This window comes from Scyliorhinus torazame, chromosome 28 (genome assembly GCF_047496885.1).
Source record: "Scyliorhinus torazame isolate Kashiwa2021f chromosome 28, sScyTor2.1, whole genome shotgun sequence".
Classification (NCBI taxonomy): Eukaryota; Metazoa; Chordata; class Chondrichthyes; order Carcharhiniformes; family Scyliorhinidae; genus Scyliorhinus; species Scyliorhinus torazame.
The window spans coordinates 12,198,739-12,224,200 of record NC_092734.1 but is presented as its reverse complement, the minus strand read 5'-3'; the positions used below and the strand labels follow the sequence as shown (position 1 = coordinate 12,224,200).

Below are 25,462 nucleotides of genomic sequence, written 5' to 3'. Positions count from 1 at the left end.
GGCACCTATCTGCTCCAGAGTGCTTCACAGGAGCAAGATCGGATAAAGTTTGAAACTGGCCCATACATTAAATCAGATGAGGTAGATTTAACGAGTCTCTTAAAGGAGGAGAGAGAGTTTTAGGGTAGAAATTTAGAGCTTGGGATCTTGGCATCTGAAGGCATGGCTGCCAGTTTTGCACAGAAACCGGCTAATAATTAGAGGCACACCACACAGTTGCAGGCCAGTTTTGCCTCTGCTTTCAGTACTTTTTCATCTTCACTGTTATTCTAATCCCTCTCCTTTTTTTTCTTCCTATTTTCCTTCTGCTCTTGCCTTCTTCATTCCCTCCATTCCCTTGCCTTCACTTTATCTCTCACTTCGAGTTCCTCTTCCCTTATTCCCGGTACCTTCAGCTCGCTGGCTGGTGCGGAAATTAAAACAAGAGCATTGTTTTTCTAGCATCGATAGGCTTGTACACAATAGAAAGAATAGCAGGCAAATTGACCGCCAGCACATATTATTAATTCAGTTCATGGATCAGCAGTATCACCGCCTTCATAACACTGTACACAGTGCCATACCAGCAGCTCTTGTAAAATGAGGTGAACAGCCAGATTAAATATTTATCCTGTGTTCTAACCCTCTGAACTAACAGAAATCAAAAATTTATTTTATTAACTGTTGTTGATTTTCCACTGGGAGGATGAGTTTGACGCAATCGGTGCAAAATGGTTCCAGGAGTTACAAGTCTTCCTGTGTGATTTCCCCACCCTACCCACCAATGTTTTCTTCTCCAGCCCCTTCAGTATGAGGTCTAGACAGAGGTTGTGGGTGAACATCTGACAGCATTCCTCTCCTGGCGAGATGCCACACTTGTCTCCAGTGACGTCAAAGAGTTGATGAAAAGGCAGCGCTCCGTCGCAAGTTGTTCATGGCAAGGCGCCAATGTCGGGGCCCTTCTAATCTTTGCCATGAGAACACTCTGTTTTACACAGCACCTGTGGCCGTGCACGTCTCTGCAACCATTCCACTGCCCCATGACCCTGTTAGCAATGTGGGGACTGAGGGAACACACTGAGGCTCATTTATAATGTTTGAAGAAGACTTTCTGCAATATCACTGAAGCTGGCTTGGTTTAAGGCTTTAATTGAGTATATCGTGTGTGTGTGTCCATTCATGTTCAGCCCCTCTTGCAAAGTGTGTACACAGAGAGTTATCCGTGATCTTCTTAGAATCCCAGGAAATCGCTGGAAATTTTATCATTTGGACTCGGTGTCGGATTATTTTCAGGTTTAGATATCTTTCAGGGCTGCAAATCTTTCTCCGATAACTTGTATTTACAAAGAGCACTCTTATTGTAATTGTCATCTTTTATCTTTTAAGGTGCTTCATTAGATCTCTAAAGGGCCAAACTATGAACTTGGTTTGACAGGTGCTGACAAAACAATGGGTGAAATCCAGCTAGTTTAGACAATCTATTCAAATAAATAAAATCAAACATTATGTTCAAATACATCTTTCAAATATCTTCGGATCTGCACAGTCTTCTTATTTGTTAATCCTCTGTGGCCTCATTTTCCCCGTCACCTCTATTTGTTTTACAACCCCAACTCTCTACCTCGCGGACGGGTCCAATCTCCTATTTGTCCCACCCTCTCTTTACTCCCCGATTTGCAACCTTGGCTTCAGTCACCGAGACACAACACTTGGGAGCTCCCTCCTAAATCTCACCGTTTCACTACCTCGCACTCTCATCCTCTAAGATCCTCCTGAAAACCTGCCTCTTTGTCCGGGCTTGTGGCTCAGTGTCCATTACAGTGCTGTGAAGGGTGTCTCGACGTTTTACTGTGCTGAAGGCACTAAACAGACGCAAATATCTTATTGTTGTCATGTCATTGAACTCTTGGCTCGTTCTCCCACAGGCTAAAGTGAAGGAATTTGTCCCAAAGATCATCCAGCTGCTGACAGAGTGGACGGAAACGTTCCCACATGATTTTCAAGATGAGAAATCAATGAAGGAACTCAAGGAGATTACTCACCAGATAGCACAGTGTGACGAGGTGAGAGGGGAAACAAAAGAGCTGTTTTTAAAAAAATTATTGAACCAAGCATGTTTTTGTCCACGGAAATGTCCAAAGAATGTAAAGTGAGGCATGTTTTAAGTTCGGATGAAGGGGAGAAATTTCCGCCGACATTTTCACTTCAGTGTGTTGAGCGCTAGTGCCACTTGCCTCCAACATAATCGGAAAGTCATTGTTACGTGGAGAGGTTGAGAAACTGGGGTTGATCCCCTTGGAGTAGAGAGGCTCAAGGGTAGATTTTACAGAGGTCTTCAACTGTGAGGAGTTTTGGTAGATATGCAGAAGCTCTTTCCACTGGAAGGAGGGTGGTGTTCAGTAGACACAGATTGGAAATAATTGGTGAAAGAACCTGGTAGGCAGGTCAGGTGTCTTTCATGAATCGGAGCAGACTCAATGGGCCGAAGGGTCTCTTCTGCACTGCGGGGAAGAGCCAAAATCATTTTAAGCAATGGATTACTGTGATCTGGAATGCACTGCCTTAAAAGGTCAGGTTCAGTCATAACTTTCAGAAGGGAATTTAACTAAATATCTCCCCCTCTCTTCCCTCTTTAAGAAGCTCCTTAAAACCTACCATTCAGTCCAAACCTTTTATCACCTGTCCTAATACAGTGGTTCCTTGCTTAACGTTGTCATTGCATTCCTGAAAAACACACATTGAAATGAAAGGTTAAACAAATCGGATTTTCCCATTGCAACCAATACAAAAGCTTTAGTTAGGTTCCGTAGGAGTCTTCCTATCAGAAAAAGACATTAAAATAGTGTACATTGTAAGTTTAAAGAACCTACGTTGCTAAATTATTATATTCGTAAAACTAGATAACTTTTAAACTGAAGTATATTTTAAAAGAGAGAAGAAATATGCTAATTCTTTCGACTGATCTCCCGCTCGCTGTCTCCCCTGCTTCTATCGCCTCCCGCTCGCCATCAATCGTGCCCCCGGCCCGCTGAGAGTGAGGGCTCATGGGATGAGCGATGGGAGGCTGAAAACGTCCAATGAAGTGAGATTTGAGTGGCAGGGTCGTGGGGGTGAGCCATGAGCTGGAGTGTCGGAGAGTGGGAGACACTGCATGGGTCATGTGACCATGCCTCACACCCAGTGGGAAATGCCAGGCACGAGTACCTGCCCCATTAACCGACATAAGGAGATAAAGCAAGTCTTCAAGTCGAAACAACGTAATATGAAGACTTCCGCCACTCCTTAGGGGCTGATTTAGCAAGGGGCTGGTTTAGCACACTGGGCTAAATCGCTGGCTTTGAAAGCAGACTAAGGCAGGCCAGCAGCACGGTTCAATTCCTGTGCCAGCCTCCCCGAACAGGTGCCGGAATGTGGCGACTAGGGGCTTTTCACAGTAACTTCATTTGAAGCCTACTTGTGACAATAAGCAATATTCATTCATTCATTATGTGGTTCAGTTAAAACCAATATTTATTGCCCATTCCTAATTGCTCTTGAACTGAGTGGCTTTCTGGGCCATTTCAGAGGAGCATTTATAAGCCAACCACATTGCTGTGTGTCTGGAGTCACTTGTAGGCCAGACCGGGTAAGGACGGCAGATTCCCTTCCCTCAGGGACATTAGTGAACCAGGTGGGATTTTAAGGCAATCGATAATAGTTGTCATGGTCACCAATACTGAGACCAGCTTTCAATTCCAGATTTTATTTTCATTGTTGATTGAATTAAAATTCCACCAGCTGCCGTGGTGGGATTTGAACCAGTGTGCTCAGGACATTAGCCTGGGCCTCTGGATTGATTACTAGTCAAGTGCCATCTGCCCCCTTCAAGATGCTATCTGGATGCAAGATGTTGCAGTCAGTCAAAACATATAAAAGAGCGCTAAATAAGCACTCGAGAGGCACCAGGATCAAAAGGGTAGGAATATGGGAATAGAGCAGACCGTACTGATGCGGTCAAGGCCCACCGTGGGGGGGAGGGTCAGTGGGCACCTTGTACCCTTGAGGATAATCATGTGGCTGCATGGTCCTCCCTTCGCTGGAGAACTGGTGAGATCAGAATGTGCCCAGAGCAATGCGGCACTGTGTGTCCACCAGTCATGCAGAACTAAATGGAGTCTGTCTGCAGTGCAAAAATGCATTAAAATTGCAACCCCAGCCCTCCTGAATTCCCACGTCTCTGGAGCCCCTGGCGTTGACGTTCAGGATTATTGAAGCTTGGGTCAGCACGAAGGGAAGAGTGTTCGGCCTGTTTGGGAATGCGGTGGTGGCTAGGGAGGGGGGGGAGGTTGTCCCACTTTTCCTCCTTTCTCTGGACGCACCCCTTTCGCTCCACCCCCTTCGTGCTGCAGTTCAGGATGTCGCCTTGCAGCAGTAGTGAAGGAAAAATAAAAGATCTCCATGGCAACAAAATGAAAGAGGACAAGCCCTGGGAGTGCGACTGGACAGTGTTCACCGCGTCAGTGTTTGGGTTAAGGCCCGCGAGGGGTTAATTCTCTGCTTGTAGGTTGAAGGCTGTTTTGGGAAAATATTCATCTGGCGAGTCGAGAGGAATGGAGAAACAGCAGCTATTAATGGAATGTTTAGGAAAATGGAGCCAGCACATTCTGTTTTCTTGTTTTAAGTGAAGTCTCCCCGCCCCACTCCCTTCCCTGCCTCCCCTCTGCTCTTCACAAAGAACTCAGCTCTCTCAATCCCATAATAGCCCCGGCACAATCAGATGGAATTGGGTGCAGTCAAACCTGCCGAATGAAATGTTGCCTGAAAGGAAATAGCAGAGACTGAGATGAAGTAAATCAGACCAACCGCTTGTTTTATTACCAAGGTCGCAGAACTCAGGTTTCCCCCACCCCCCCAACACTTGTTCAATCAGCCGATCATCAAAAGGAACTTTCTTCAGGGCACAGAATTTAGCAGCGCAAAAGGGAGCCATTCAGGCCATCACCCCCCCCCCGTGATGCCTCCTTGAAAAGAGGCCAATTAACCCTACCCTTTTACCCAAAATCCTGTGTTTCCTTATCCTTTTAAAATATTTAGCCAATTCCCTCCCAAAGGTTGCAACTGAATCTGTTCATACCGTCCGCCACCTTCAGGCATGTGTGGCGGTGAATAGCACCAACTTTGCCCCGGAGCTGGGCATGGGTCTCTCCAGCGCAAGGTCAGTAGGAGTTCTGAAGCAAAGGCCCAGGGCGCAGTTTCTCCAGGGTCCCTGCTTCAGCTGTTGAGAAGATTGGACGAATGGATGCTCCCGCACGCTGTCGCTGATTCGCGAGCTGGTCTCGCTCCACTTCACATTCTTTTTGATCAGGTGCCAATTCAGTTCCAGTGCAGAAGCCCGGCTCAATCTTTGGGGCAGAATCTTTCTGCCCTCCCGCAATTCGGGTGTGGTTGGGGGGGGGGGGGGGTTTGCCGGATTGCCGGAATATGCAGCAAGTCATTCAAATGTCCATTGACTTCAATGGGACCAGAACATCCCGCCAGTGGGAGGGGCCATAAAGTTTCATCCTTGGTGGTTTTTTTTTTGTATTTTCCACTGCTGCATCCTCTCGGGTTTAATTCCCGATAAACGGGCTTCACTAACTTTCAATTGAAACCAGGGTGCGTTTGAGTGGGTACTAGAGGAGACCCTCAGCTGTATAGAACCTTAGCCAGCTGTATAGAACCTTAGTTAGGCCACATTTGGAGTATAACGTTCAATTCTGGTCGCCACACTACCAGAAGGATGTGGAGGCTTTAGAGAGGGTGCAGAAGAGATTTACCAGGATGTTGCCTGGTATGGAGGGCATTAGCTATGAGGAGCGGTTGAATAAACTTGGTTTGTTCTCACTGGAATGACGGAGGTTGAGGGGCAACCTGATAGAGGTCTACAAAATTATGAGGGGCATAGACAGGGTGGATAGTCAGAGGCTTTTTCCCAGGGTAGAGGGGTCAAATACTAGGGGGCATAGGTTTAAGGTGCGAGGGGCAAGGTTTAGAGCAGATGTACGAGGCAAGTTTGTTTACACAGAGAGTAGTGGGTGCCTGGAACTTGCTGCCGGAGGAGGTGGTGGAAGCAGGGACGATAGTGACATTTAAGGGGCATCTTGACAAATACATGAATAGGATGGGAATAGAGGGATACGGACCCAGGAAGTGTAGAAGATTTTAGTTTAGACTGGCAGCGTGGCCGGCACAGGCTTGGAGGGCCGAAGGGCCTGTTCCAGTGCTGTACTTTTCTTTGTTCTTTGTTCTTTGTTCTTTATTTACGAGGATGTTGCCAGGACTGGAACATTGCAGCTCTGAGGAAAAATTGGACAGTCTGGGATCGTTCTCATTGGAACAGAAGAGGCTGAGGAGAGATTTGATTGAGATGTACAAAATTGTGAGGGGCCTGGATAGAGCAGGTGGGAAGGGCCTGTTTACCTTAGCAGAGAGGTCAGTGGCTAGGGGGCACATAGAGATTTAAAATGATTGGTCAAAGGTATGGAGGGGAGATGAGGAAAGGTATTTTCACCCAGAGGGTTGTAGAGGATCTGGAACTCACGGCTTGAAAGGGTGGTAAATGCAGAAAGCCTCATTTAAAAGGCGGCTGGATCTGCACCTTGGACCAAACGCTGGACTATGGGGTTCGGCTGGATGGCTCGTTTTTCAGCCGGCGCAGGCCCAATGGGCTAAGTGGACTCTTTCTGTGCTGCGCCCACGTTCTCATATTCTGTGACTCCTTTGAAAAAAAAAAGTAGAATGATGGAATGGGGCATCAGCAAGTTTGGAATTCTGGACAAGGTGATCGATGGGCTGGAGACTGTCCACACTCAGAACTTCAAAAGATTCAACATCTGAGCCAATCTTGAGTTGCCCTTTCTAATAATCTAATAATAATAATCTTTATTAGTGTCGCAAGTAGGCTTCCATTAACACTGCAATGAAGTTACTGTGAAAATCCCCTCGGCCTGTTCGGGTACACAGAGGTAGAATTCAGAATGTCCAATTCACCTAACAGCACGTCTTTCGGGACTTATGGGAGGAAACCAGAGCACCCGGAGGAAACCCACGCAGACACGGGCAGAACGGGCAGCCTCCGCACAGACGGGTATCAACCCGGGTCCCTGGCGCTGTGAAGCAACAGTGCTAACCACTGCACTACCGTGCCACGTTTTTGTTAAAAACGAAATTAAGTTTAGTTTTACGTATTTAAATTAATATGACTTGTGAGCAAGTCCCTTTCATTGCTACACTATCGGCATTTTTAAGTTAAAAGACCTCCGTTCTTGATAAGAAAAATGCAGACCTTATTGTTTGCTCCCATGTATAGGGAATGTTTGACAATGTAAACTTGCCTGTGTTGCAAATCTGCCACAACAGTTGAGCTGGTACCTTGCGCGTCATTTAGTTTTTTTTTAAACATCCAGGAACGCTTACTGGTGCATTATGTGCGTAAAGCATTATGTGCGTATCCTGCCATCTCCACCTGTTCTCCTTATGACAGTGCTTCCTCTCTGTCCTCCCTCTTAGGAAAACTCCAGTGTGAAGAAAAGCATTAGTCAGATGACTCAAAGTCTGATCCGCAATCTCTCGACCCACAGCCAGTACCAAGAGGCACGAGAGATAATCAAACCCTCGGTGACGGACAAGCAGACCATCCTGAAACCCAAGACTCAGTCCAGTCAGAAGGACATACTGAGTGTGTGCAACGACCCCTGTGTCTTAGCCCAGCAACTCACCCACATCGAGATGGTAGGTCAATATCTTAGGGTTGAACAAACCTGGGCGTGGGAGCCTAAAAGGAAGCAATAAAAGCAAATAAATAGCCTGGTTACCAACAACAAGTTGACATGTACAGATGGCTCGTTTGTCACCACACAGCCCCCTTTCGCCTCATAATCCTGGCTTGAGGCCAGTTCTGTTTCCGCCACGGTCAGGTTGCAAGTGTTGATTGTTCAAAGTCTCACTCGAGCAAATAGGGAGTAAGGAGCTACACGACAAGAGTAAGCCGCAGGTCAGGGACTCATTACAGTCCAGCAGCGGAAACCAGTTGTGCGGCCTGTAGAGTCTGCTGACCATTGTCTCCATTAGCACCTCCGGATAGAATCTCACTCTTCCTCATACTTTTGTCTGACTTTTATTTCCCCAAAGCAGTGTATCGATAACTGATCCCTTTTGAAATAATTTTATGGAACTTTCAAAACCGGCGCCTGGCGCCGAGAATTCCATGTGATAATCCAACCCCACATTATAAAGAGAATTTATTTTTTTTCAATCCCTTTAATACTTTTTGTGATTATCTGAAATTTTTACCCTCCCGTTACCATCTGGATGAGCGATGAAAGTCACCTTTCACTATTTTCCTTAACCCGACCCTTCATAATCTAGAAGGTGCAGGGCGGGTGGGTGACCTTGGGCGGGCTTCCCCGTCGGCTGACGTCGGAATCGGGAAACGCGATTCGACGGAGAATCGGTTTTGACGCCAATATCGTGTCCGCCGCGGGTCTCACGGCAAATCGCAATTCTCTGTTCCCTCGACTGCTGGGTCAGTGCATTCCGGAACGCACGTAGAGTAAACACCATGTCATTAGCGGGCTGGACCCGGTATTTCCGAGGTCTCCGCGATTCTCCGCCCCCACTGGGGCGAATTCCCAACGGCGAGGTTCTCTTGTGCTTTTAAAAATTGTGAAACAGGTGACGTGGCTGCTGAGGGAGAGAGAGGGGAACAGAAAGTGTAAAACCGCCATAGTTTGCTGACAGTTGTGCCGCTGGCCGGGGGGGTGGGCGGCTTCTGGCAGTGCCTGGTGGGTAGCGGAGGGGGTGGCCAGGAGTTCGGCTGTGGGGTTGGGAAAGGATGGGCACAGACCACCATTGCCACCGCCTGTAATGCAGCCATGCAACTGCACACGCCGCTACCTGCCCACTGTGAACTTAGGGCCACAGCTTGTATGGGTGTGTCCCCCAGGCCACCCCCCTAGGTGCCATCTGGTCCCAGCTGAACGATCAGTAGGATGGGTGCATTCCAATGCAACCAGTGCCACCTTGTTGGCTGGGATGAGTGCGTGTGGGGAGTGCAATGACTGTCAATCCAGAACCTGGTCAATCCGGCACCATTTCTCGTCGGAATGGATTGTGTTCCATGTGGGTGCCGGTGCCGGCCCCTCCACAGTCGTGGATCGGTCCAGATGCGGCGCCAGTTTTGCTGCCATGGGCAGTACACCAATCCTACCCCGGCGTCAACACTTAGTCTCAGGAAGGGAGAATCCTGTCCCTTTTATATATTCCTACCCTTTACATCGTGAGCTTTACTATACTGCATCTGAAGGTGGATTGCTTTTATTCTTGATTCAGTCTATGGCTTCTACTCAAAGTGTGCAAGGTTAAAATGAAGCAACTGCACCTCTAAAAGCGAGTTGGTTGACAGTTATCAACGTTAACTGTTAATTAATGTCTCCCTGATGTCTGCAGGAACGGTTAACGCACATCACTCCTGAGGAGCTGGTGCATATATTCAACCACATGGATTCAATGGACAATCACAAGGTAGGGGTGGGAAGCTTTTCAACATCCGTTTTCTGTCATCGAGCTTCAGCAATCAGTCAAGTTTAGCAGGAGTTCATCCTGTATAGCGCAGTGATTTTCTGTCATTAGTCAATAACCATCGCCTGTCTGCCCCGTGAAACATTAAGAGTGAAATGAGTGTGTGCAATCTCGGGTTGCTGTACACCAGTTGTCCGATGGGTGTTGCACACTTCACGCTAGGCGGGAGGAGAGAGGCTCGTGTTCACCTCCTCCTCCTGCTTGAGGCACCATGTCCTCAGAGGACGAAGGCGGCCACAGACTGACATCGGACTGGTCCATGATTAAGACTGGCAAAGTACTGCCGTTGCCTTCGGCAGAATGGCTTACCAGGAAACTCTGCCACCTGCCCGGCCTACCTCGGAGGTACAGGAAGGTTTAACAGGCCGATAATCAACCTGTTTGGCCACGTTATGGACGCACCATCCATGGCCATGGAGTCCTGAAGTGGGACTTGAACCCGGAGCTTCTGGCCCAGAGGTGGGGACACTACCCACCAGACCCCCAGCCCCAACCCCCACCCCCCTCCCAAGTGTGAGAATAAATTTCAAATGGCGCAAGGCTTTTTTCCAGTAAATCACCGGGCACACTGCTAAACGTGAGATTGCATTGTCAGGTGTCGCTTTGTCTGCCGTTTTAACAGGTTGGGCAGCACGGTAGTAAAGTGGTTAGCACTGTTGCCTCATAGCTCCAGGGTCCCAGGTTCGATTCCCCGTTGGGTCACTGTCTGTGAGGAGTCTGCACGTTCTCCCCGTGTCTGCGTGCGTTTCCTCCGGGTGCTCCGGTTTCCTCCCACAGTCCAAAGATGTGCCGGTTAGGTGGATTGGCCGTGATAAATTGCCCTTAGGTTAGGTGGGGTTGCTGGGGTACGGGGATAAGGTGAGGTGTGGGCTTAAGTAGGGTGCTCTTTCCAAGAGCCGGTGCAGACTCCATGGGCCGAATGGCCCCCTTCTGCACTGTAAATTCTATGATTCTATGAGGTGCTGATAATATAGTGGGCCCGAGATCTCAGACCTACACTTGCAACATGACTCAGCACTGATATTTCACAGCTGGTTGGCCCACCAGGTTGAAAACGTTTTGAAGCTGCAGTTGTTCAGGTCTCTCTTCCCACCCCCCCCAACCCAGCGGGTGCCACTTTTTGATAGATTGACGCTGAGCTTTCGTCGCGGTTCTCGGTCAGGAATTTGGGGCCGCCTGGTAGACTCGGAAAAGAGCTGGGAGGGGGAGGAGGCGAGAAATCTTAAACCGCAAGCTGCCCGCAAGCATTAACACCCTCCGAACACTTAGGGAGGCGTGTGTGTGTGTGTGTGTGTGTGTGTGGGTGGGTGGGGTTGGAGGGGAGCGGAGGGGGTGTATGTCAGACAGAAGATCGTTTATCAAAGTCCTCACGTTTCGGCGGCAGGGAAAATGTCTTGACTTTTTTTTCCCTTTTTTTTCTCCTTTTTTCTTTCAAGAGCTGTCGCAGTGACATCAAGAAGACATGCAACTTGGAAGCGTGCGACAACTGGTTTAATCGGCTAAGCTCCCTGGTCGCCACCGAGATATGCAGAGTAAGTTCACGGGGGAGACTCTCTTGCCCCTGGCAAGCGATTAGTCACCTCAGCTGCCGCGCTGTGATGTGTCAGTGATACTGGGGGCTACAGTCTCCTCTGTTCCGCGTCTGCGGCTTGGAGAGGGGTGGGTGGGGGGAGGGGGGAGTTTTCTAGTAAGTGAGTCACCCATGGTGGGTTGAACAGGAATTCACTCTGTGTCAGGTTTTGGGGTGGGGGTGGGGGGGGGGGGGGGGGGGGCACGGAGTCTGCTGCATCTGTCCAGGGGCCACGGTTCTTCTGTGGCTCCGGTGTTTTAACTTGTACCCCCCAGGATTTGCTTCCGGTTAATTTGACTGTAAGTTGTTTGTGGCGCAGATGTGCAGGCAATAGAGTTTTACAGCACACAAAGTGGCCCATCGGCCCATCGCGCTGGCCACCGAGCCCCGATTTACGAATTATTGGTGGGAGGTGGAGAGGGTTCTGTGGGGTCCCAGTTGACCGTCCAGCAAGCCAGTTCTGTCTCTCCTCCTGCCCGCGTACCGATGTCACAGAGTGACCCTTTTCTCATTGCTAGATTGGCAAGAAGAAACAGAGGACCCGGATGGTGGAGTTTTTCATCGATGTGGCAAGAGAATGTTTTAACATCGGCAACTTCAACTCCCTAATGGCCATCATCTGTGAGTATTCTCTCAAGATCTCTGCACCCCTCTCCAATTCTGGCTTCCTCCACATCGCTGATTTCCGTCGCTCTGCTCTAGGCAGTCGCGTGCTCCGCTGCCAAGGCCCTGAGTTCCGAAGCTCCCTCCCTCCCCCCTCCACTTTTTAAGTCGCCCGTTAATACCTCCCTCTTTGACCAAGCTTTTAGTCACCTGACGAAGTATCTCCTAATGTGCCTCGGTGTTAAAGTTTGTTGATGAAACTCTTATTGATGTTTTTTTGTTGTATAAATACCTCCCATTCACTGCGTCCTGAGAAGTGAACGCTTTTTATACTGAATCAGTTCCTGTACTGAACATACCCGTCTGTTTCCTCTCTCTTTGCAGCTGGTATGAACCTAAGTCCTGTTGCCAGGCTGAAAAAAACTTGGTCCAAGGTCAAAAAGGCGAAGTTTGAAGTTTTGGAAGTAAGTGGCTGCGAGGACGGACACTGTTTTTTGAAAAGTAACCTTTATTGTCACAAGTAGGCTTACATTAACACCGCAATGAAGTTACTGTGGAAAGCCCCTAGGCGCCACATTCCGGCTCCTGTCCGGGAACACGGAGGGAGAATTCAGATTGTCCAAATTACCTAACAAGCGCGTCTTTCGGGACTTCTGGGAGGAAACCGGAGCACCCGGAGGAAACCCACGCAGACACGGGGAGAACGTGCAGACTCCGCACAGACAGTGACCCAAGCCGGGATTCGAACCTGGGACCCTGGCGCTGTCAAGCAACAGTGCTAACCACTGTGCTACCGTGCTCCGTCGGGGTGGTAATTTTTACAGAAGCCACAGGCTCTGTGCATTTTTTTGTTGTTCCTTCCGTAACTGCATAATGATAAAAGGAGAGGCCACTCGAATTCCTACTTGCTTGATGTTTACCCTGCGTGATTGGGTATAGTTGTTTCCCTCGGTAGCCTAGCGTAGGACCCTTCTGTTACGTTCTTAAAAGGTCTTGCTTATACCCTGGCAAGTTATTTAGCATAACCATAAACCCCCATCGGTAAGCACAAGTTAAGGTCATCACCACTTCTCAAGGGCAATTAGGGATGGGCAATAAATGCTGGCCATGCCAGCGACGCCCATGTACAAGAAAGAATATTTTTGAAAATCTCAGAGGTGGGGTGGTGAACAGGGCGGACTCAAATCTGCGCACGCAAAGGACGGTGCAAGGACTGAAAGATCCAGGGAGATGCCCGGAAACGCGAGGAGGAAATGGTTAGCTTCCCCGGTGATTAATTGATCTCCGGGGGGAAATGCTTAGCTTCCCCGGTGATTAATTGATCTCCGGGGTGGGGGGGGGGGGGGGGGGGGGCGGTGTGTAAGGGACAGAGTGCGAGATTTGTTGAACTTTGGGTCAATGGTCTGTCTTTTCCCCTGCGATTGCTATGTGACGATAGCACCACCGTGTGGCAGGACTCTGGTTAGAGGGTCCCGACCCCACAGAACAGTTTGCTCGTGTGCAGAAGTGCGATGACTCTGCGGGCAGCCACAGGAGCTCTGCTCACCACACTCCCTGGATGTCCATTGTTAAACCAAGCCTAGGAATGTCTGGCTTGGCTGTGTCACGAACGTTCAGAGAGCTGATCAGTGTGGCCTCAAAAACTATTGTAGAGCTTATTCATCCATTGGCCGTGAGGCTCGCTAAGAACACTTTGGGCTGAAATAATTTTAGCATGAACAGGTTTGCATAAAATCCCTCTCTGCTGTTTTAACAAACGCAGTGACCTGTTTTCAATGGGGTCAGTGCCTCCTGTGAACCAGCACTAACATATGCTGATATTGCCACAAATTCAATCCATTAATATTTCATCCTGCCCCTCCACCCCCTTCACATTAACATCCAGTCCACATTACGCACGATGGAATTGCACTCTGAATGGACATGATTTGGGAGCACCTTGCATGGAGTTTTACAGCACGAAGGAGGCAATTCAGCCCATCATCCTGTGCCTGTTCTTTGGTAGAGTTACCCACTTCTCTGGAGCCCTGTAAATACTTGCTTTCATGTAGATATCCAAGATAGATGTGAGGGAGAAGTTCTTTTGGACACATATGAACTCACTGCCTATGAGGGTGGCGGAATGGGACTGATTTATTCTACAGAGAGCTGGCATGGACTCAATGTCCCGAATGGCTGCCCGCTGTGCCGCTATCGCTCTGTAGCTTCTGCTGAACGTTACTGTAGGATCTGCAACTATCAGGGGATTCCAGACCATCATAATACATCATTGTTTGCCAAAGAGCTCCCCTCCTCCTCTCTGGCCCCCTTGTGGCCCTGGGTTACTGACATTTCCGCCATCGGAAATAGTTTCCCCTTATTTTCTCTGAAACATTCCCATTCTCAGGTTTGAGTGCCTGGCTAACCATCTCGCTCTCGGCCTCCCTCACGTGCAGGAGTGCATAAAGATCTCACACACAGTGGGACGGTGGTTAGCACTGCTGCCTCACAGCCCCAGGGACCTGGGTTCGATTCCCGCCTCGACCCATGGGTTCGATTCCCACCTCGGGTGACTGGCCTGTGCGGAGTTTGCACGTTCTCCCCGTGTCTGCGTGGGGTTCCTCCGGGTGCTCCGGTTTCCTCCCACAGTCCAAAGATGTGCAGGTTAGGTGGATTGGTCGTGCTCAATGTGTGGGGTTTCGGGAATAGAATGGGGGAGTGGCCTTAGGTAGAGGGCTCTTTTGGAATGTCGGTGCAGACATGATGGGCGGAATGACCTCCTTAAGCACTGTAGGGATTCTGAATCTATGATCCCTTCACTGCCATACTCGCACCATTGCAAAAAATTAGTGCTCCAAGAAAACGTTCAACCTGATGCCAATTCTTTTTTTCCTGTTCTGTGTTTTGCTGACTAGAATCACATGGACCCCTCCAGCAACTTCTCTCACTATAGAACAGCGCTTCAGGGGGCAGTCCAGAGATCCCAGACAGCGCACAGCAACTGGGAGAAGGTAAGCAACGCATTGGAACGGACCGATGTTGCTGGATTATGAAATGAAATGAAAATTGCTTATTGTCACAAGTATTGCATCTAACTCTCTGTCAAGCGGAGACGATTCAGTCAGGGTTCCATCTTGCCTCTTCCACTGGTTGAGTAAATATTACTCACTATTGCCGACATAGAATTACATCAATCAAACAGGTTATTTGGCCCTACTGGTCTGTGGGGTTACACTCCGCCTGAGTCTCCTCTCACCCTCCATCAGCTGGCTCTATCAGCATAACTTTCTGTTCTTGTCTTACCTCCTTGTCCAATCCTCAGTGTACCTGTGCTATTCGCCTCAATTCCACATTCTAAGCACCGTCTGGGTGAAGATGTTTCTCCTGAATTTCCCACTGGATTTATTACTGGCTGATAGAACATAGAACATACAGTGCAGAAGGAGGCCATTTGGCCCATCGAGTCTGCACCGACCCACCTAAGCCCTCACTTCCACCCTATCCCCGTAACCCAATAACCACTCCTAACCTTTTTGGTCACTAAGGGCAATTTATCATGGCCAACCCACCTAACCTGCACATCTTTGGACTGTGGGGGGAAACCGGAGCATCCGGAGGAAACCCACGCAGACACGAGGAGAACATGCAGACTCCGCATAGACAGTGACCCAGCGGGGAATTGAACCTAGGACCCTGGCGCTGTGAAGCCACAGTACTATCCACTTGTGCTACCGTGCTGATGTTTGGGGTCTCCAGTTCTAAACTTCCCCCACAAGTCAAAACACTTTTTTCCCCCCGAGATCTACCCCAACGAGCCCCTTCGGAATTTTGAAGACCCATATTAGGCCACCTCTCCCCCTCCCCAGTAGTAAGAGCCCCAGCCCAATCGGTTTTCCGTGATAGCTGGTTAGCTCAGTTGGCTGGACGACTGGGTTGTGATGCGGAGATGGCAACAGCGGGGGTTCAATTCCCGTACCGGCTGAGGTTATTCATGAAGGTCCCGCCTTCTCAACCTTGCCCCTCGCCTGAGGTGTGGTGACCCTCAGGTTAAATCACCACCTTGCAGCTCTCTCTCAAAAGGAACTATGGCGACATTCGTTCGTTATTAAGAGAAAACACGAAATCCAGAAGCATTCTTCCTGCGCTTAGACCAGGCACAATAAAGAATAGATTACCTGGCTGCATGTCCCAGTCCTGCCTGTGGGAGCTTTCTGTATATAAATACCCTTCAAAGCACGTTGTGTATGTGATGATTAAGAGATATGGGGTGCTGTGGGATGACAGGATAAAGTATCACCATTTGCTTTTTAAAATTTCCTTTAATTAAAAGAGTTCTTTCTGATTCAGTAACTCAAGGGGATAAATTGTCAAATTGTATTTTTGTTTTTAGATTGTCATTCCAGTGTTCAATCTCTTCATTAAAGACATCTACTTTCTGAACAAGATTCACGCAAACAGGCTGGCTAATGGACAGATTAATTTTAAGGTAAGAGGCAACACACAGAAAACTGGAGAGCTGCGCCGGTCAAGACGTTTCACGTTTCCGTGCCGAGAGGGAAAACACTCCCCCGTTTGACTGTTCCTTCACCTCTCTGCAGAAATTCTGGGAAATTGCCAAACAGATTAGTGAGTTCATGATGTGGAAACAGGTCGAGTGTCCCTTCGAGAAGGACAAGAAGATCAAACACTATCTCCTGACGGCTCCTGTCTACACAGAAGAAGGTAAGTGCTCCGTGTTAACAAGGTGGGGTTTGGCCACTGTCCCTGTCCCTGCGCTATTCGCCGCAATTCCACAGGGCTGCAAAGGCCAGCTCCGTTGCACCCATATTTTCGGTGCTACGGATGACGTTTTGCTGAGTGCTTGAAGTATGCAGATTGTGGCGATGGTTTGATGTCAGCGGAGGCAGCCATTTTTTGAGCCCCCCCCCCCTCTCCAACAGGCACAACAGCAGAAAATAGCACATTAAAAGCGGTAAATCCTGTCAGGACAGATGTTGCTCTGAATCTACTGACTCTTGCTGAGCTTGTCAAACTGCTGCAGAGAGAGAGGCAAAGGGGAAGAGAGGGTGCACGAGGGCAAGAGACAGAATATGCGGGGGGAGGGGGAAGGCAGGACAGAAGCGGTGCAAGTGAGTGCATGAGAGGGAGGAGGGATAGGGCAAGAACAGAGATGCGAGGGAGGTGAGAGAGCATCCGGTGGGAGATAGTGCACGAGAAGGGGGAAGAGAGCCAGGGGACACTTGAGAAGAAGAGCGTGAGCGAGACAGCTGGAGTGCCCATGAGGAGGGAGAGTGAGCAAGCGGGGGAGTTAGAGTGGGTGGGAGGGGTTAGGGTATGGGAGGGGGAGGAGCTGAGAGTGTGAGAAAGGTGGGTGGGGGGGGGGGGGGGGAGAGCGTGACGGGGGGAGCAAGGATGAGAGAGGGGGGGAGAAATGATTAAATAAAATTTAAAAAAAAAATAAAGCCAGCACAAAACAAACTATTCTGGATCAAGCTTTATCAAACAAACCACATGATATTCCATAGCAAAGTCACGTAACCATGCTTGTACATTCACCTAGTGCCTCTCCTCCATTTGTCTTTGCCTGGCCTACCAATTGGTACCCCAGACTCTGCAGTCGCGTCAGGAAAAGCCTGCTACATTTCAGTGAGATTGATTTGTCGAACTCCGATTTTAGTATACTTGATGACTGAGCATCCATGAAAATACCAAAGATTGCTAACTCTACTGGGTGAGGAAGTTTCTCCTCAACTTGAGTCTTAAACGGCTAACCCATTATTCTGCACTATGATTCCTAATTCTAAACTCCCCACCCGTGGGAACACCCGCCCAGCATTTAACCCGGTCAAGCCCTTTAAAAATGTTATATGCTTCAATGAGATCACCTCTCATTCTTCTGAACTATAAGGAGGGTAGGCCTACTCCATTCAATCTGTCCTTATTCATAGGATCTCTACAATGCAGAAGAAGGCCATTTGGTCCATCAACTCTGCACTGCCCGCCGAAAGAGAGCCCTACCTAGGCCCACTCCTATGTCCTCTTATCGTAACCCCGTGCATTGATCATGGCCAATCCACCTAACCTGCACATATCTGGACTGTGGGAGGAAACCGCAGCACCCGGAGGAAACCCACACAGACACGGGGAGAAGGTGCAGACTCCGCACAGTCACCCGAGGCCGGAATCGAACCCGGGTCCCCGGAGCTGTGAGGTAGCAGTGCTAACCACAGATTTTTAGTCACAGTGTTTTACAGCACAAAGGGTTACGGGGATAGGGTGGGGGAGTGGGCCTCGGTAGGGTGCTCTTTCGGAGGGTCGGTACAGGTTCAATAGGCCAAATGAAAATGGAATGAATGAAAATCGCTTATTGTCACAAGTAGGCTTCAAATGAAGTTACTGTGAAAAGCCGCTAGTCGCCACATTCCGGCGCCTGTTTGGGGAGGCTGGTACGGGAATTGAACCGTGCTGCTGGCCTGCCTTGGTCTGCTTTCAAAGCCAGCGATTTAGCCCAGTGTGCTAAACCAGCCCCCTGCACCGTAAAGATTCTAAAAATCCAATCTGCTGTTTGCTGTGGGAGAGTCCCGTGTGCTAACGATCCTCTGAGAGAGAGAGAGAAGAAATTCCTCCTCGCCTCCTATCTGAAATGGGACCCGCCATAATTTGATCCAGTCTTCCCTAGCTCCAGATTCCCCGTGAGCAGGAGCATGCCCTTGGCAGCTACGCTGTAAAGCTCCACAGGATTTTTTATGTTTCAATAAGATCACCTCTTATTCTAAACTCCAATGAGTATCGGCCCAACTTTCTCAACCTTTCCTCCGAAGCCAAACCCTTTCTTCCCTCAGAATCAGCCTGATGAATCTGCAAGCCAATGCAAATGTGCCTATCCTTCAGTAAGACGACCAAAACTGCACACACTACTCGAGTGTGGTCCCACCAGTGGCCTTGGTGTCAAAAGTGGGTGATTGTCCATTCGCAGTGTTAACCAGCAGAACATTTATCAAACTAAATCAAAAAGCAAAGTTCTGCGTATTGCAAAAATAAATTGTCTCTGATTTGGATTGGTGTAATTTGGAACACGTGTCTTAAACTTTCTATTCCTTTCTCTAGCACTTTACTTGGCTTCATTTGAGAGTGAGGGGCCAGAGAATCACATGGAGAAAGACAGCTGGAAGTCACTCAGGTACTGGTCCCTGCCCGAATGTTTCTTAATCCTTACAGCATATTGATGATGCCAAGAGTCCGATATCAATTTAGCCTCAAATCAAAAGTGAGCAGACCCAAATTTTAATGTAAGGTCCATTAAATAGATCGATTTAATTTGGCAAAACATCAGCAAGGGGACTCGGGCTTTCGACTATACCAAGAAATAAACACGGTAAAGGTTGAAACATGGCTGGACACATTCTCAATTGGAACCTCTGTCTGATTTGAACAGAGTGGGTGTATTTCCTCAGTAATTGAGGCTTCTCCACATTTCCCATGAAATAGGGCAGCAAAGAGAGCGGGAGAAGCTGTGGGGAGATTTACCACCTATCCCCTCTTGCCTCTGAAATAGAAAGCCGTGGGTTCAAATCTCATTCCGGGACTTGAAGAGAAAAAGCAAATTGAGGCCTACCCTCTAGGCCCATCGTTTGGTTGAGATGGATGTATATGATCCCCCGGCAGTATTTTGAAGAGCAGGGGGAGTTATCCCTCATGCCCTGGCCAATATTTAATCCCCTATCAGCATCCCCAAAACAGATGACCTGGTCGTTATCACATTGCTGTCTGTGGGAGCTTGCTGTGCGCAAATTGGCTGCTGCCAATTTCTGACATAATAACAGCAGCTGCATCTCAAAAGCACTCCATTGACTGTAAAGTGCTTTGAGACACCTTGTGGCCGGGTTCCTCCCTTGCGAGTCCACCCCGCTTCCGCTGCTAGCGAGGTCGGAGAATTTGGCGCTCGCCCAAATCTCCCATTCACTGCAGCCGGGCCAGAACAGATGGAGAATCCCGCTGCCGTGAACGGACGGAGAATCCCGCTGCCGTGAACGGACGGAGAATCCCGCTGCCGTGAACGGACGGAGAATCCCGCTGCCGTGAACGGACGGAGAATCCCGCCTGTCGTGTAAATGCAAGTCTTTATTCATTTTCTCTGTTCCTTCCTTGCTATTACCTTGGTAGTGTCGTTTAAGTGGCCATTTAGTTCTGCTGTGTGTGGGTCTTTGCTGTAAAAGATCTACCCTCTTGGTGGACATAACAGTCGCTACACTTCAAAGTAATTCATTGTCTATCACTGAGCGATGTGATTATATTGCATTCACTGGAATAGTATTAAAAGTCTGCCCTTGCAACAAACTGCAACAACTGTGGGGGTTAACACAGGAAAATACAAAACGATGAGTAGATGTGGACGACAGGCGAAGGAGAAGTGTTGATCAGCACACGGAGAGAACTCCCTTTGAATAGTGCCGTACAATCGTCTAACACTGACCTGAACGGTTAGACAGGACCTCATTAATTTCTGCAGTGGATCCTGGAGTGGGGTTTAAACCCTTGCCGTTCCAACTCGGGAGGGGCGGGGGGGGGAAGGATTGCTCCCACTGAGCCAAGCCAACGCTCAAAGTATCTTTCTAAACAACTTGCTCTGAGTCAGAATTCTAACATATTCCTCGCTCTTCCCTCTCTCCTGGCAGGGCAGCACTGTTGAACAGAGCGTGAAGGAAGCACGTTGGACGTACTAGACATTGCGAATCATTTGCACTGCAACAGATTTTAGCTCCAATTGGACGGAACGGGACTCGGCGTGGTCATTGTTGCTTTAAATTTGTAAATTTTGGTTTTGATTCGGACTCGGATCGTGACTGTACAGAGAGAGAAAAGAGGCCGACTGATGGGGCTCAGGTCCCGCTGGCGGGGATATGTCTATTAAACGCCTTTTACAGCAGACTTTGTGCTTTGACTTGTAAAATAAACGGAAGACAAAAGAGAAGGCAGAAGAATGACTTTTGCCATCGGGCAGGACCCTGTAATGAAGAAAAGCATCATGGGCAATCCCCCAACTGCTGTCTCTATGGATACCAATGGAAAATAAATAGGACAATGGCAGCCTGTGAGAAATTCCTACTACTGTCAATTCATTCTTTGTTTTGTGATAACTTGCTGCTTCTGTGTGAGAGAGAGTTAGTTACGGGTATAAAGAGAATTGAAGGGAATATACATTGCACCAGAATCTTGCTGTCTTATGGAGTGGTGTTGGGTGGGGGGTGGGTGGGGGCACATTGGAAGAGTTTAGACAGGCCTAATCTTAGGACTGTCCCATGAGAAAGAAGGATCTCTATCCACCATTGGATGTATCCTGATGGTTTTACACTGCAGCTTACGGAATGACCATAATATGACCTACTGGATTGACGCTGCTCTAACAGAGTGTGCAGTTTGTTTGTGTTGTGTTCTATAACTCACATTTTCACTGTTCTATTGGATTGAAGAACTTTTTGGGGGGGGGCAGGTTACAGGCCCCACTTTTAGGCTCTCACTAGGATGAAGGATACACTGCAGTGATTGTTCCATATTATAGTCTATAGCCTGCAGAATGGATGGTCCCCAGAGCTGAAGCTCCCCATGACCCTGTCTTACTGGAGTGCGTGCATGCTGCTGATGTTCCAACTCAACCCGCTCACACGGCTTTTGATCTTTAAAAAAAACCTGATGAAATAGTGCAAGAAGATTGAAATAAATTGCCTTTTCTTTTAAACCAGTCTGGGGTCTTCAAAATTGTTTTGGCCTCCCTGTTTGGTCACTGTGTGGAATCTTTCTGCCAATAATTAACTGAGGTAATAGATACTCCCTCCCCTCCACTGATAGAGAATAAAGGAACATTGCAAGATTGTCAATAGGGCCCCATCAGGAACATTGTGAACGTGTCTGTGTGTCAGACAGGGAGTGTAGGGGAGATTAGCCAGCCTAATCCTCAGGGTTCGAGGGCAAGGTGGCGATCATCATTGACGAACCCTTGTTTTTTTTTGAGGTTCACTCGACCGACAATTCGTGGGGACAACTTATACAAGATGGCTAGGCTAAATCCAGAACAATACTTTGAGATACTTTCTGGCACAGTGTTGAGAAGGCTCTTTGTGTAGAGCCTGATCGACAGCTTGAGTAGCCGGCACAGCCCAGGTGCAGAACATTGTAGCTGGATGCTGCAGTGGTGGACAGTAGGGTTGAGGTAAAATCAGCTGAGGAACTTTCATCCGAGCCCATCCTGGAAGCAGTATGCCCAATCCATCATTAATCCTTTGTTTAAGCTGCAAATGGTTTTACCCAAATATGGGACACTATCTTGTGTTGACATCACATTACCGCGCCTTACAAGGCCCCAGGAACTGCCAATGCATTTCTGACCATACCTTGGGTAAAGTGTTGGGCTTCAGGGATTTTTCCAAGGCCCAGTTACTCAAACTGAGACTAACTACCATCCCCAGAGCGATTAGAATGGCCAGAATCTATTCTGACCAATCTGCGAAGATGGTTTGATTGACGATAGAGTGCCAGAACACTCTGGGTGATTCACGAAGAAAGCACTACAATACGCTCTGTGAATTACTAATCAGGGTGCCTGGTGTCCTTCATCCAGAGGAAAAACCCAATGGCAATCCCTACAAATCCCACAAAAACAAAACTCTGCAAATTTGGTCTTCATAAATTGGGAGGGGAGGAGCTCCAATTATTCTTTAATTTCTTTCCTCAAAACCTTTCATTGAGCTTGTACACTAGACAGAAAATAATTAGCATCATAACCTAGAGCTTTCTGCGGCGCAGGAGGCCATTCTACCCATTACCCCTGTGCTGTCTCCACAGTGGAGGTCCCTGCCCATTCCCGTGCATGTCTGTTGCCAAAGTGAGCTTTGTCTGAAAGTATTGGCAGAGGAGACTCGCCAGAGATTTCTTGCCTTTGTTTCAAGTGCCTCCTTACCCACCCCACCCTGTCAACGTTAGGTTAAGACGGTCGTACTGAGGGTATCCTTTAAGAAGCACTTCCTCAGGGCTCTGTACGGCATGAAGTTGTTTATGGGAAAACGGGATTACAATTTAGTTGCACATCTGACACCAGGAAACCTCCCCACTTAAGATCAAAGTCCATTTTGCCATCTGTCGACCGTGACATTCTAAGCAATCCCGTTATTTCTGATTTTACTTGGAGCAATATCAGCAGCGCGCACCTCAGTAATGCTGCCCATGGGACCCCTCCACCTCAGTAATGCAGCACCACCCCCCACCCCGAGTGTCTGCCTGCAAAATACATACACCCGACGAAAAGTAATAATGGCCTTTTCTCATGCAAGCAAACCGCTTCACTCTGGGCTTAAAAATGAAAAGAATTAAACTAGATTTGGCAACACTGAAGTCCGATAGCTGTTCAGTGCATTGCGTTCCCGGCGACTACCTTATTTGAAAATAACTTTTGTAAAAACTTGGGTTGCAAATGCTGTGATTGGGAATTGAACCTGGCAGTGTTTCAGCCTAGTTTGCGTGGATCAGCTTTCACAGGGCCTTGTTGCATTTGTTCTGGAATTTACTGCAATGTAAGAAAGGGAGTAAATCTATAGATATGCCCCCCTCCTCCCCTTAAAAAATAAACACACCTCCCCCACTTCATTTTCTTGCACGGGAAGCATTTCTCCCAAGTGAGGAAAAGACTTGGCAGCACTACTTTTATTCTTTTCCTTCTCTAAAAGGTTTACTTGTCTAGAAGCACTGAATGTGTTGTACGCCACTCTCAATGTTTAAATTGTTGGTTTTTATAAAGATACAACTACAGAAAATAAATTATGTGAAAATCCTATGTGTGCGTCTGCTGGTGGTTGCAAATCTCTTGCTTGTTCGGGAAAGCATTTGTTTCCATCCACTAGCACAGTCAAGGTACCCAAAGGCCACTCGCACGTACCAACACAGTAAATATTACCGCCTATATTGTAGATTAAATACAATCGCTATAAAGACCGGATCCTGCTATGTGGTGTTGCTCACAGGGTGGGGGGAATAGGGTGGGTGAGGGGTTAGGGTGGGTGCTGGGTGGTTGAGGAGGGTGGGGGGGGGGGGGGGAAATAGGGTGGACTCCTGCCAATGACCACTTCACCGGGTCTCGGAGCCTGCCCCTGCCCACGAACCCTGTGGTGATGCCCTGCTGCTGAGGTGCAGCCTATCTCCACCCAACCCAGTCACCCTGGCACTGTGAGCTCTAACACCACCCACCTCAATCTGTTCCTCCACCCCCTTCCTAACCAAGACCCACCAGCTAGAGCTGCTAAAATGACTGATGAGTATATAAAATAATAATTTTACAAATCTGAAAACAGATTTTCATATTTACACGATGCATTATATGTTGATTTTTAATATGAACATTAACATGTTGAATGCTGCTATGGTGCAGTTTTGTTTTTGTTGGAATTGGATTTACGTTAATTTTCAAGTGTTAAAATGGGGTCATATTGGAAAATAATTTGGGAAGCATTGCCCTATGCTCTGGCAATCCCTTCCCAAGTCTCTGTCTGTCTCTCTCTATCCAAGATGTATCTATTTGGTCACTGTCGTGTTGGGTGCTCTGCTACACAGACGACCCAACACGGTTGCGGATGGTACAACTCAGTTTTATTACTAACATATATTTACAATGGTAAACTGGTTATTGTGGTTCGATCATAACCCTTGAATCTGTGGACCTATTCCTAACATATCTTGGAGTGGCACTCAGCCAATGGTGGATGTCTGAGTGGCTTGTTGTGAGCTCTGTGCCCTGAGCTGTCTCCTGCTGGAATGCGCGGGAAGTGTCGTGTTCCCCGTTTTATAGTGTGTATGCTCTTGCCTGTGATTGGCTGTGGTGTTGTGTGTGTATTGATTGGTCCGTTGATCTGTCCATCAGTATGTATGTGTGTTTGCACCATGATGTTTACCTGAATATCATGACATTCCCCCTTTTTTACAAGAACATGTGCCTATGTGGTTATAAATAGAGATGTGTACTGAGTGCAGCTGAATGTGTGTGTGCAATATCTACAGCATGTACATGAGGCTAAACTATATACAAGGGGCGATGTCAGGTGCGACATATCAACGAGGTTGTACCATAAACAAAAGACGGGGAAATGTTGAACGTCAAAACAAACTCCTGACGGAATGGGCATGGTGGCAGGAAGCTCCACGAAGTTGACATCAGGAACAACGGGAGGGTGTGGTACTGGTGTAAGTTCCCGTAGCGAACGTGGAAGCAGGCGAAGAGCCCGCGATTGCGCCTGCGAATGGAGCCATCAGGCATGCAAACCAGGAACGAGCGGGGAGCCACGCGTCGGAGAACTTCTGCAGGTGCTGATCAGCCACCTTCTGGTCGGTGGATGCGGACGTCGTCTCCAGGCGCCAGGGCGGGAAGATCAGTTGCCCGTGTGTCAAATGCCATCTTCTGGCGAACGCACTGCTGTTGCATCCTGTGCAATACCGGAGCATGGTTGGTTGTGGGGACCAGAATGGATGGCACAGTGGTCCTGAGGGCGCGACCCATCAACAGCTGGGCTGGTGAGAGGCCAGTGACTAGTGGGGCCGAGCGATAGGCTAGCAGGGCTAGGCAGAAATCCGATCCGGCAGCAGCAGCCTTGCAGAGGAGCCGCTTGACGATGTGAATGCCCTTCTCCGCCTTTCCATTGGACTGGGGATGCAGAGGGCTGGACGTCACGTGTGTGAAGCCATACGAAGCAGCAA

The 25,462-nt window shown here is 48.5% G+C and overlaps 1 protein-coding gene across 5 annotated transcripts in view; it reads left to right on the top strand.

The window, feature by feature from the left end:
• LOC140403529 (ras-GEF domain-containing family member 1A-like) overlaps positions 1 to 23,552 on the top strand; it is a 246,714-nt gene extending 223,162 nt beyond the window's left edge. For all 5 annotated transcript variants that reach the window (XM_072491491.1, XM_072491490.1, XM_072491493.1 and 2 more), the window contains 11 exons: positions 1,905 to 2,042; positions 7,507 to 7,728; positions 9,445 to 9,519; positions 11,013 to 11,108; positions 11,665 to 11,767; positions 12,134 to 12,213; positions 14,644 to 14,739; positions 16,119 to 16,214; positions 16,327 to 16,450; positions 18,836 to 18,908; positions 20,404 to 23,552. In XM_072491491.1, the coding sequence (XP_072347592.1) occupies positions 1,905 to 2,042; positions 7,507 to 7,728; positions 9,445 to 9,519; positions 11,013 to 11,108; positions 11,665 to 11,767; positions 12,134 to 12,213; positions 14,644 to 14,739; positions 16,119 to 16,214; positions 16,327 to 16,450; positions 18,836 to 18,908; positions 20,404 to 20,428 (1,128 nt within the window). In that variant the 3' untranslated portion in view covers positions 20,429 to 23,552. The remainder of the gene's footprint in view (positions 1 to 1,904; positions 2,043 to 7,506; positions 7,729 to 9,444; positions 9,520 to 11,012; positions 11,109 to 11,664; positions 11,768 to 12,133; positions 12,214 to 14,643; positions 14,740 to 16,118; positions 16,215 to 16,326; positions 16,451 to 18,835; positions 18,909 to 20,403) is intronic.
• Positions 23,553 to 25,462: the final 1,910 nt, after the last annotated feature.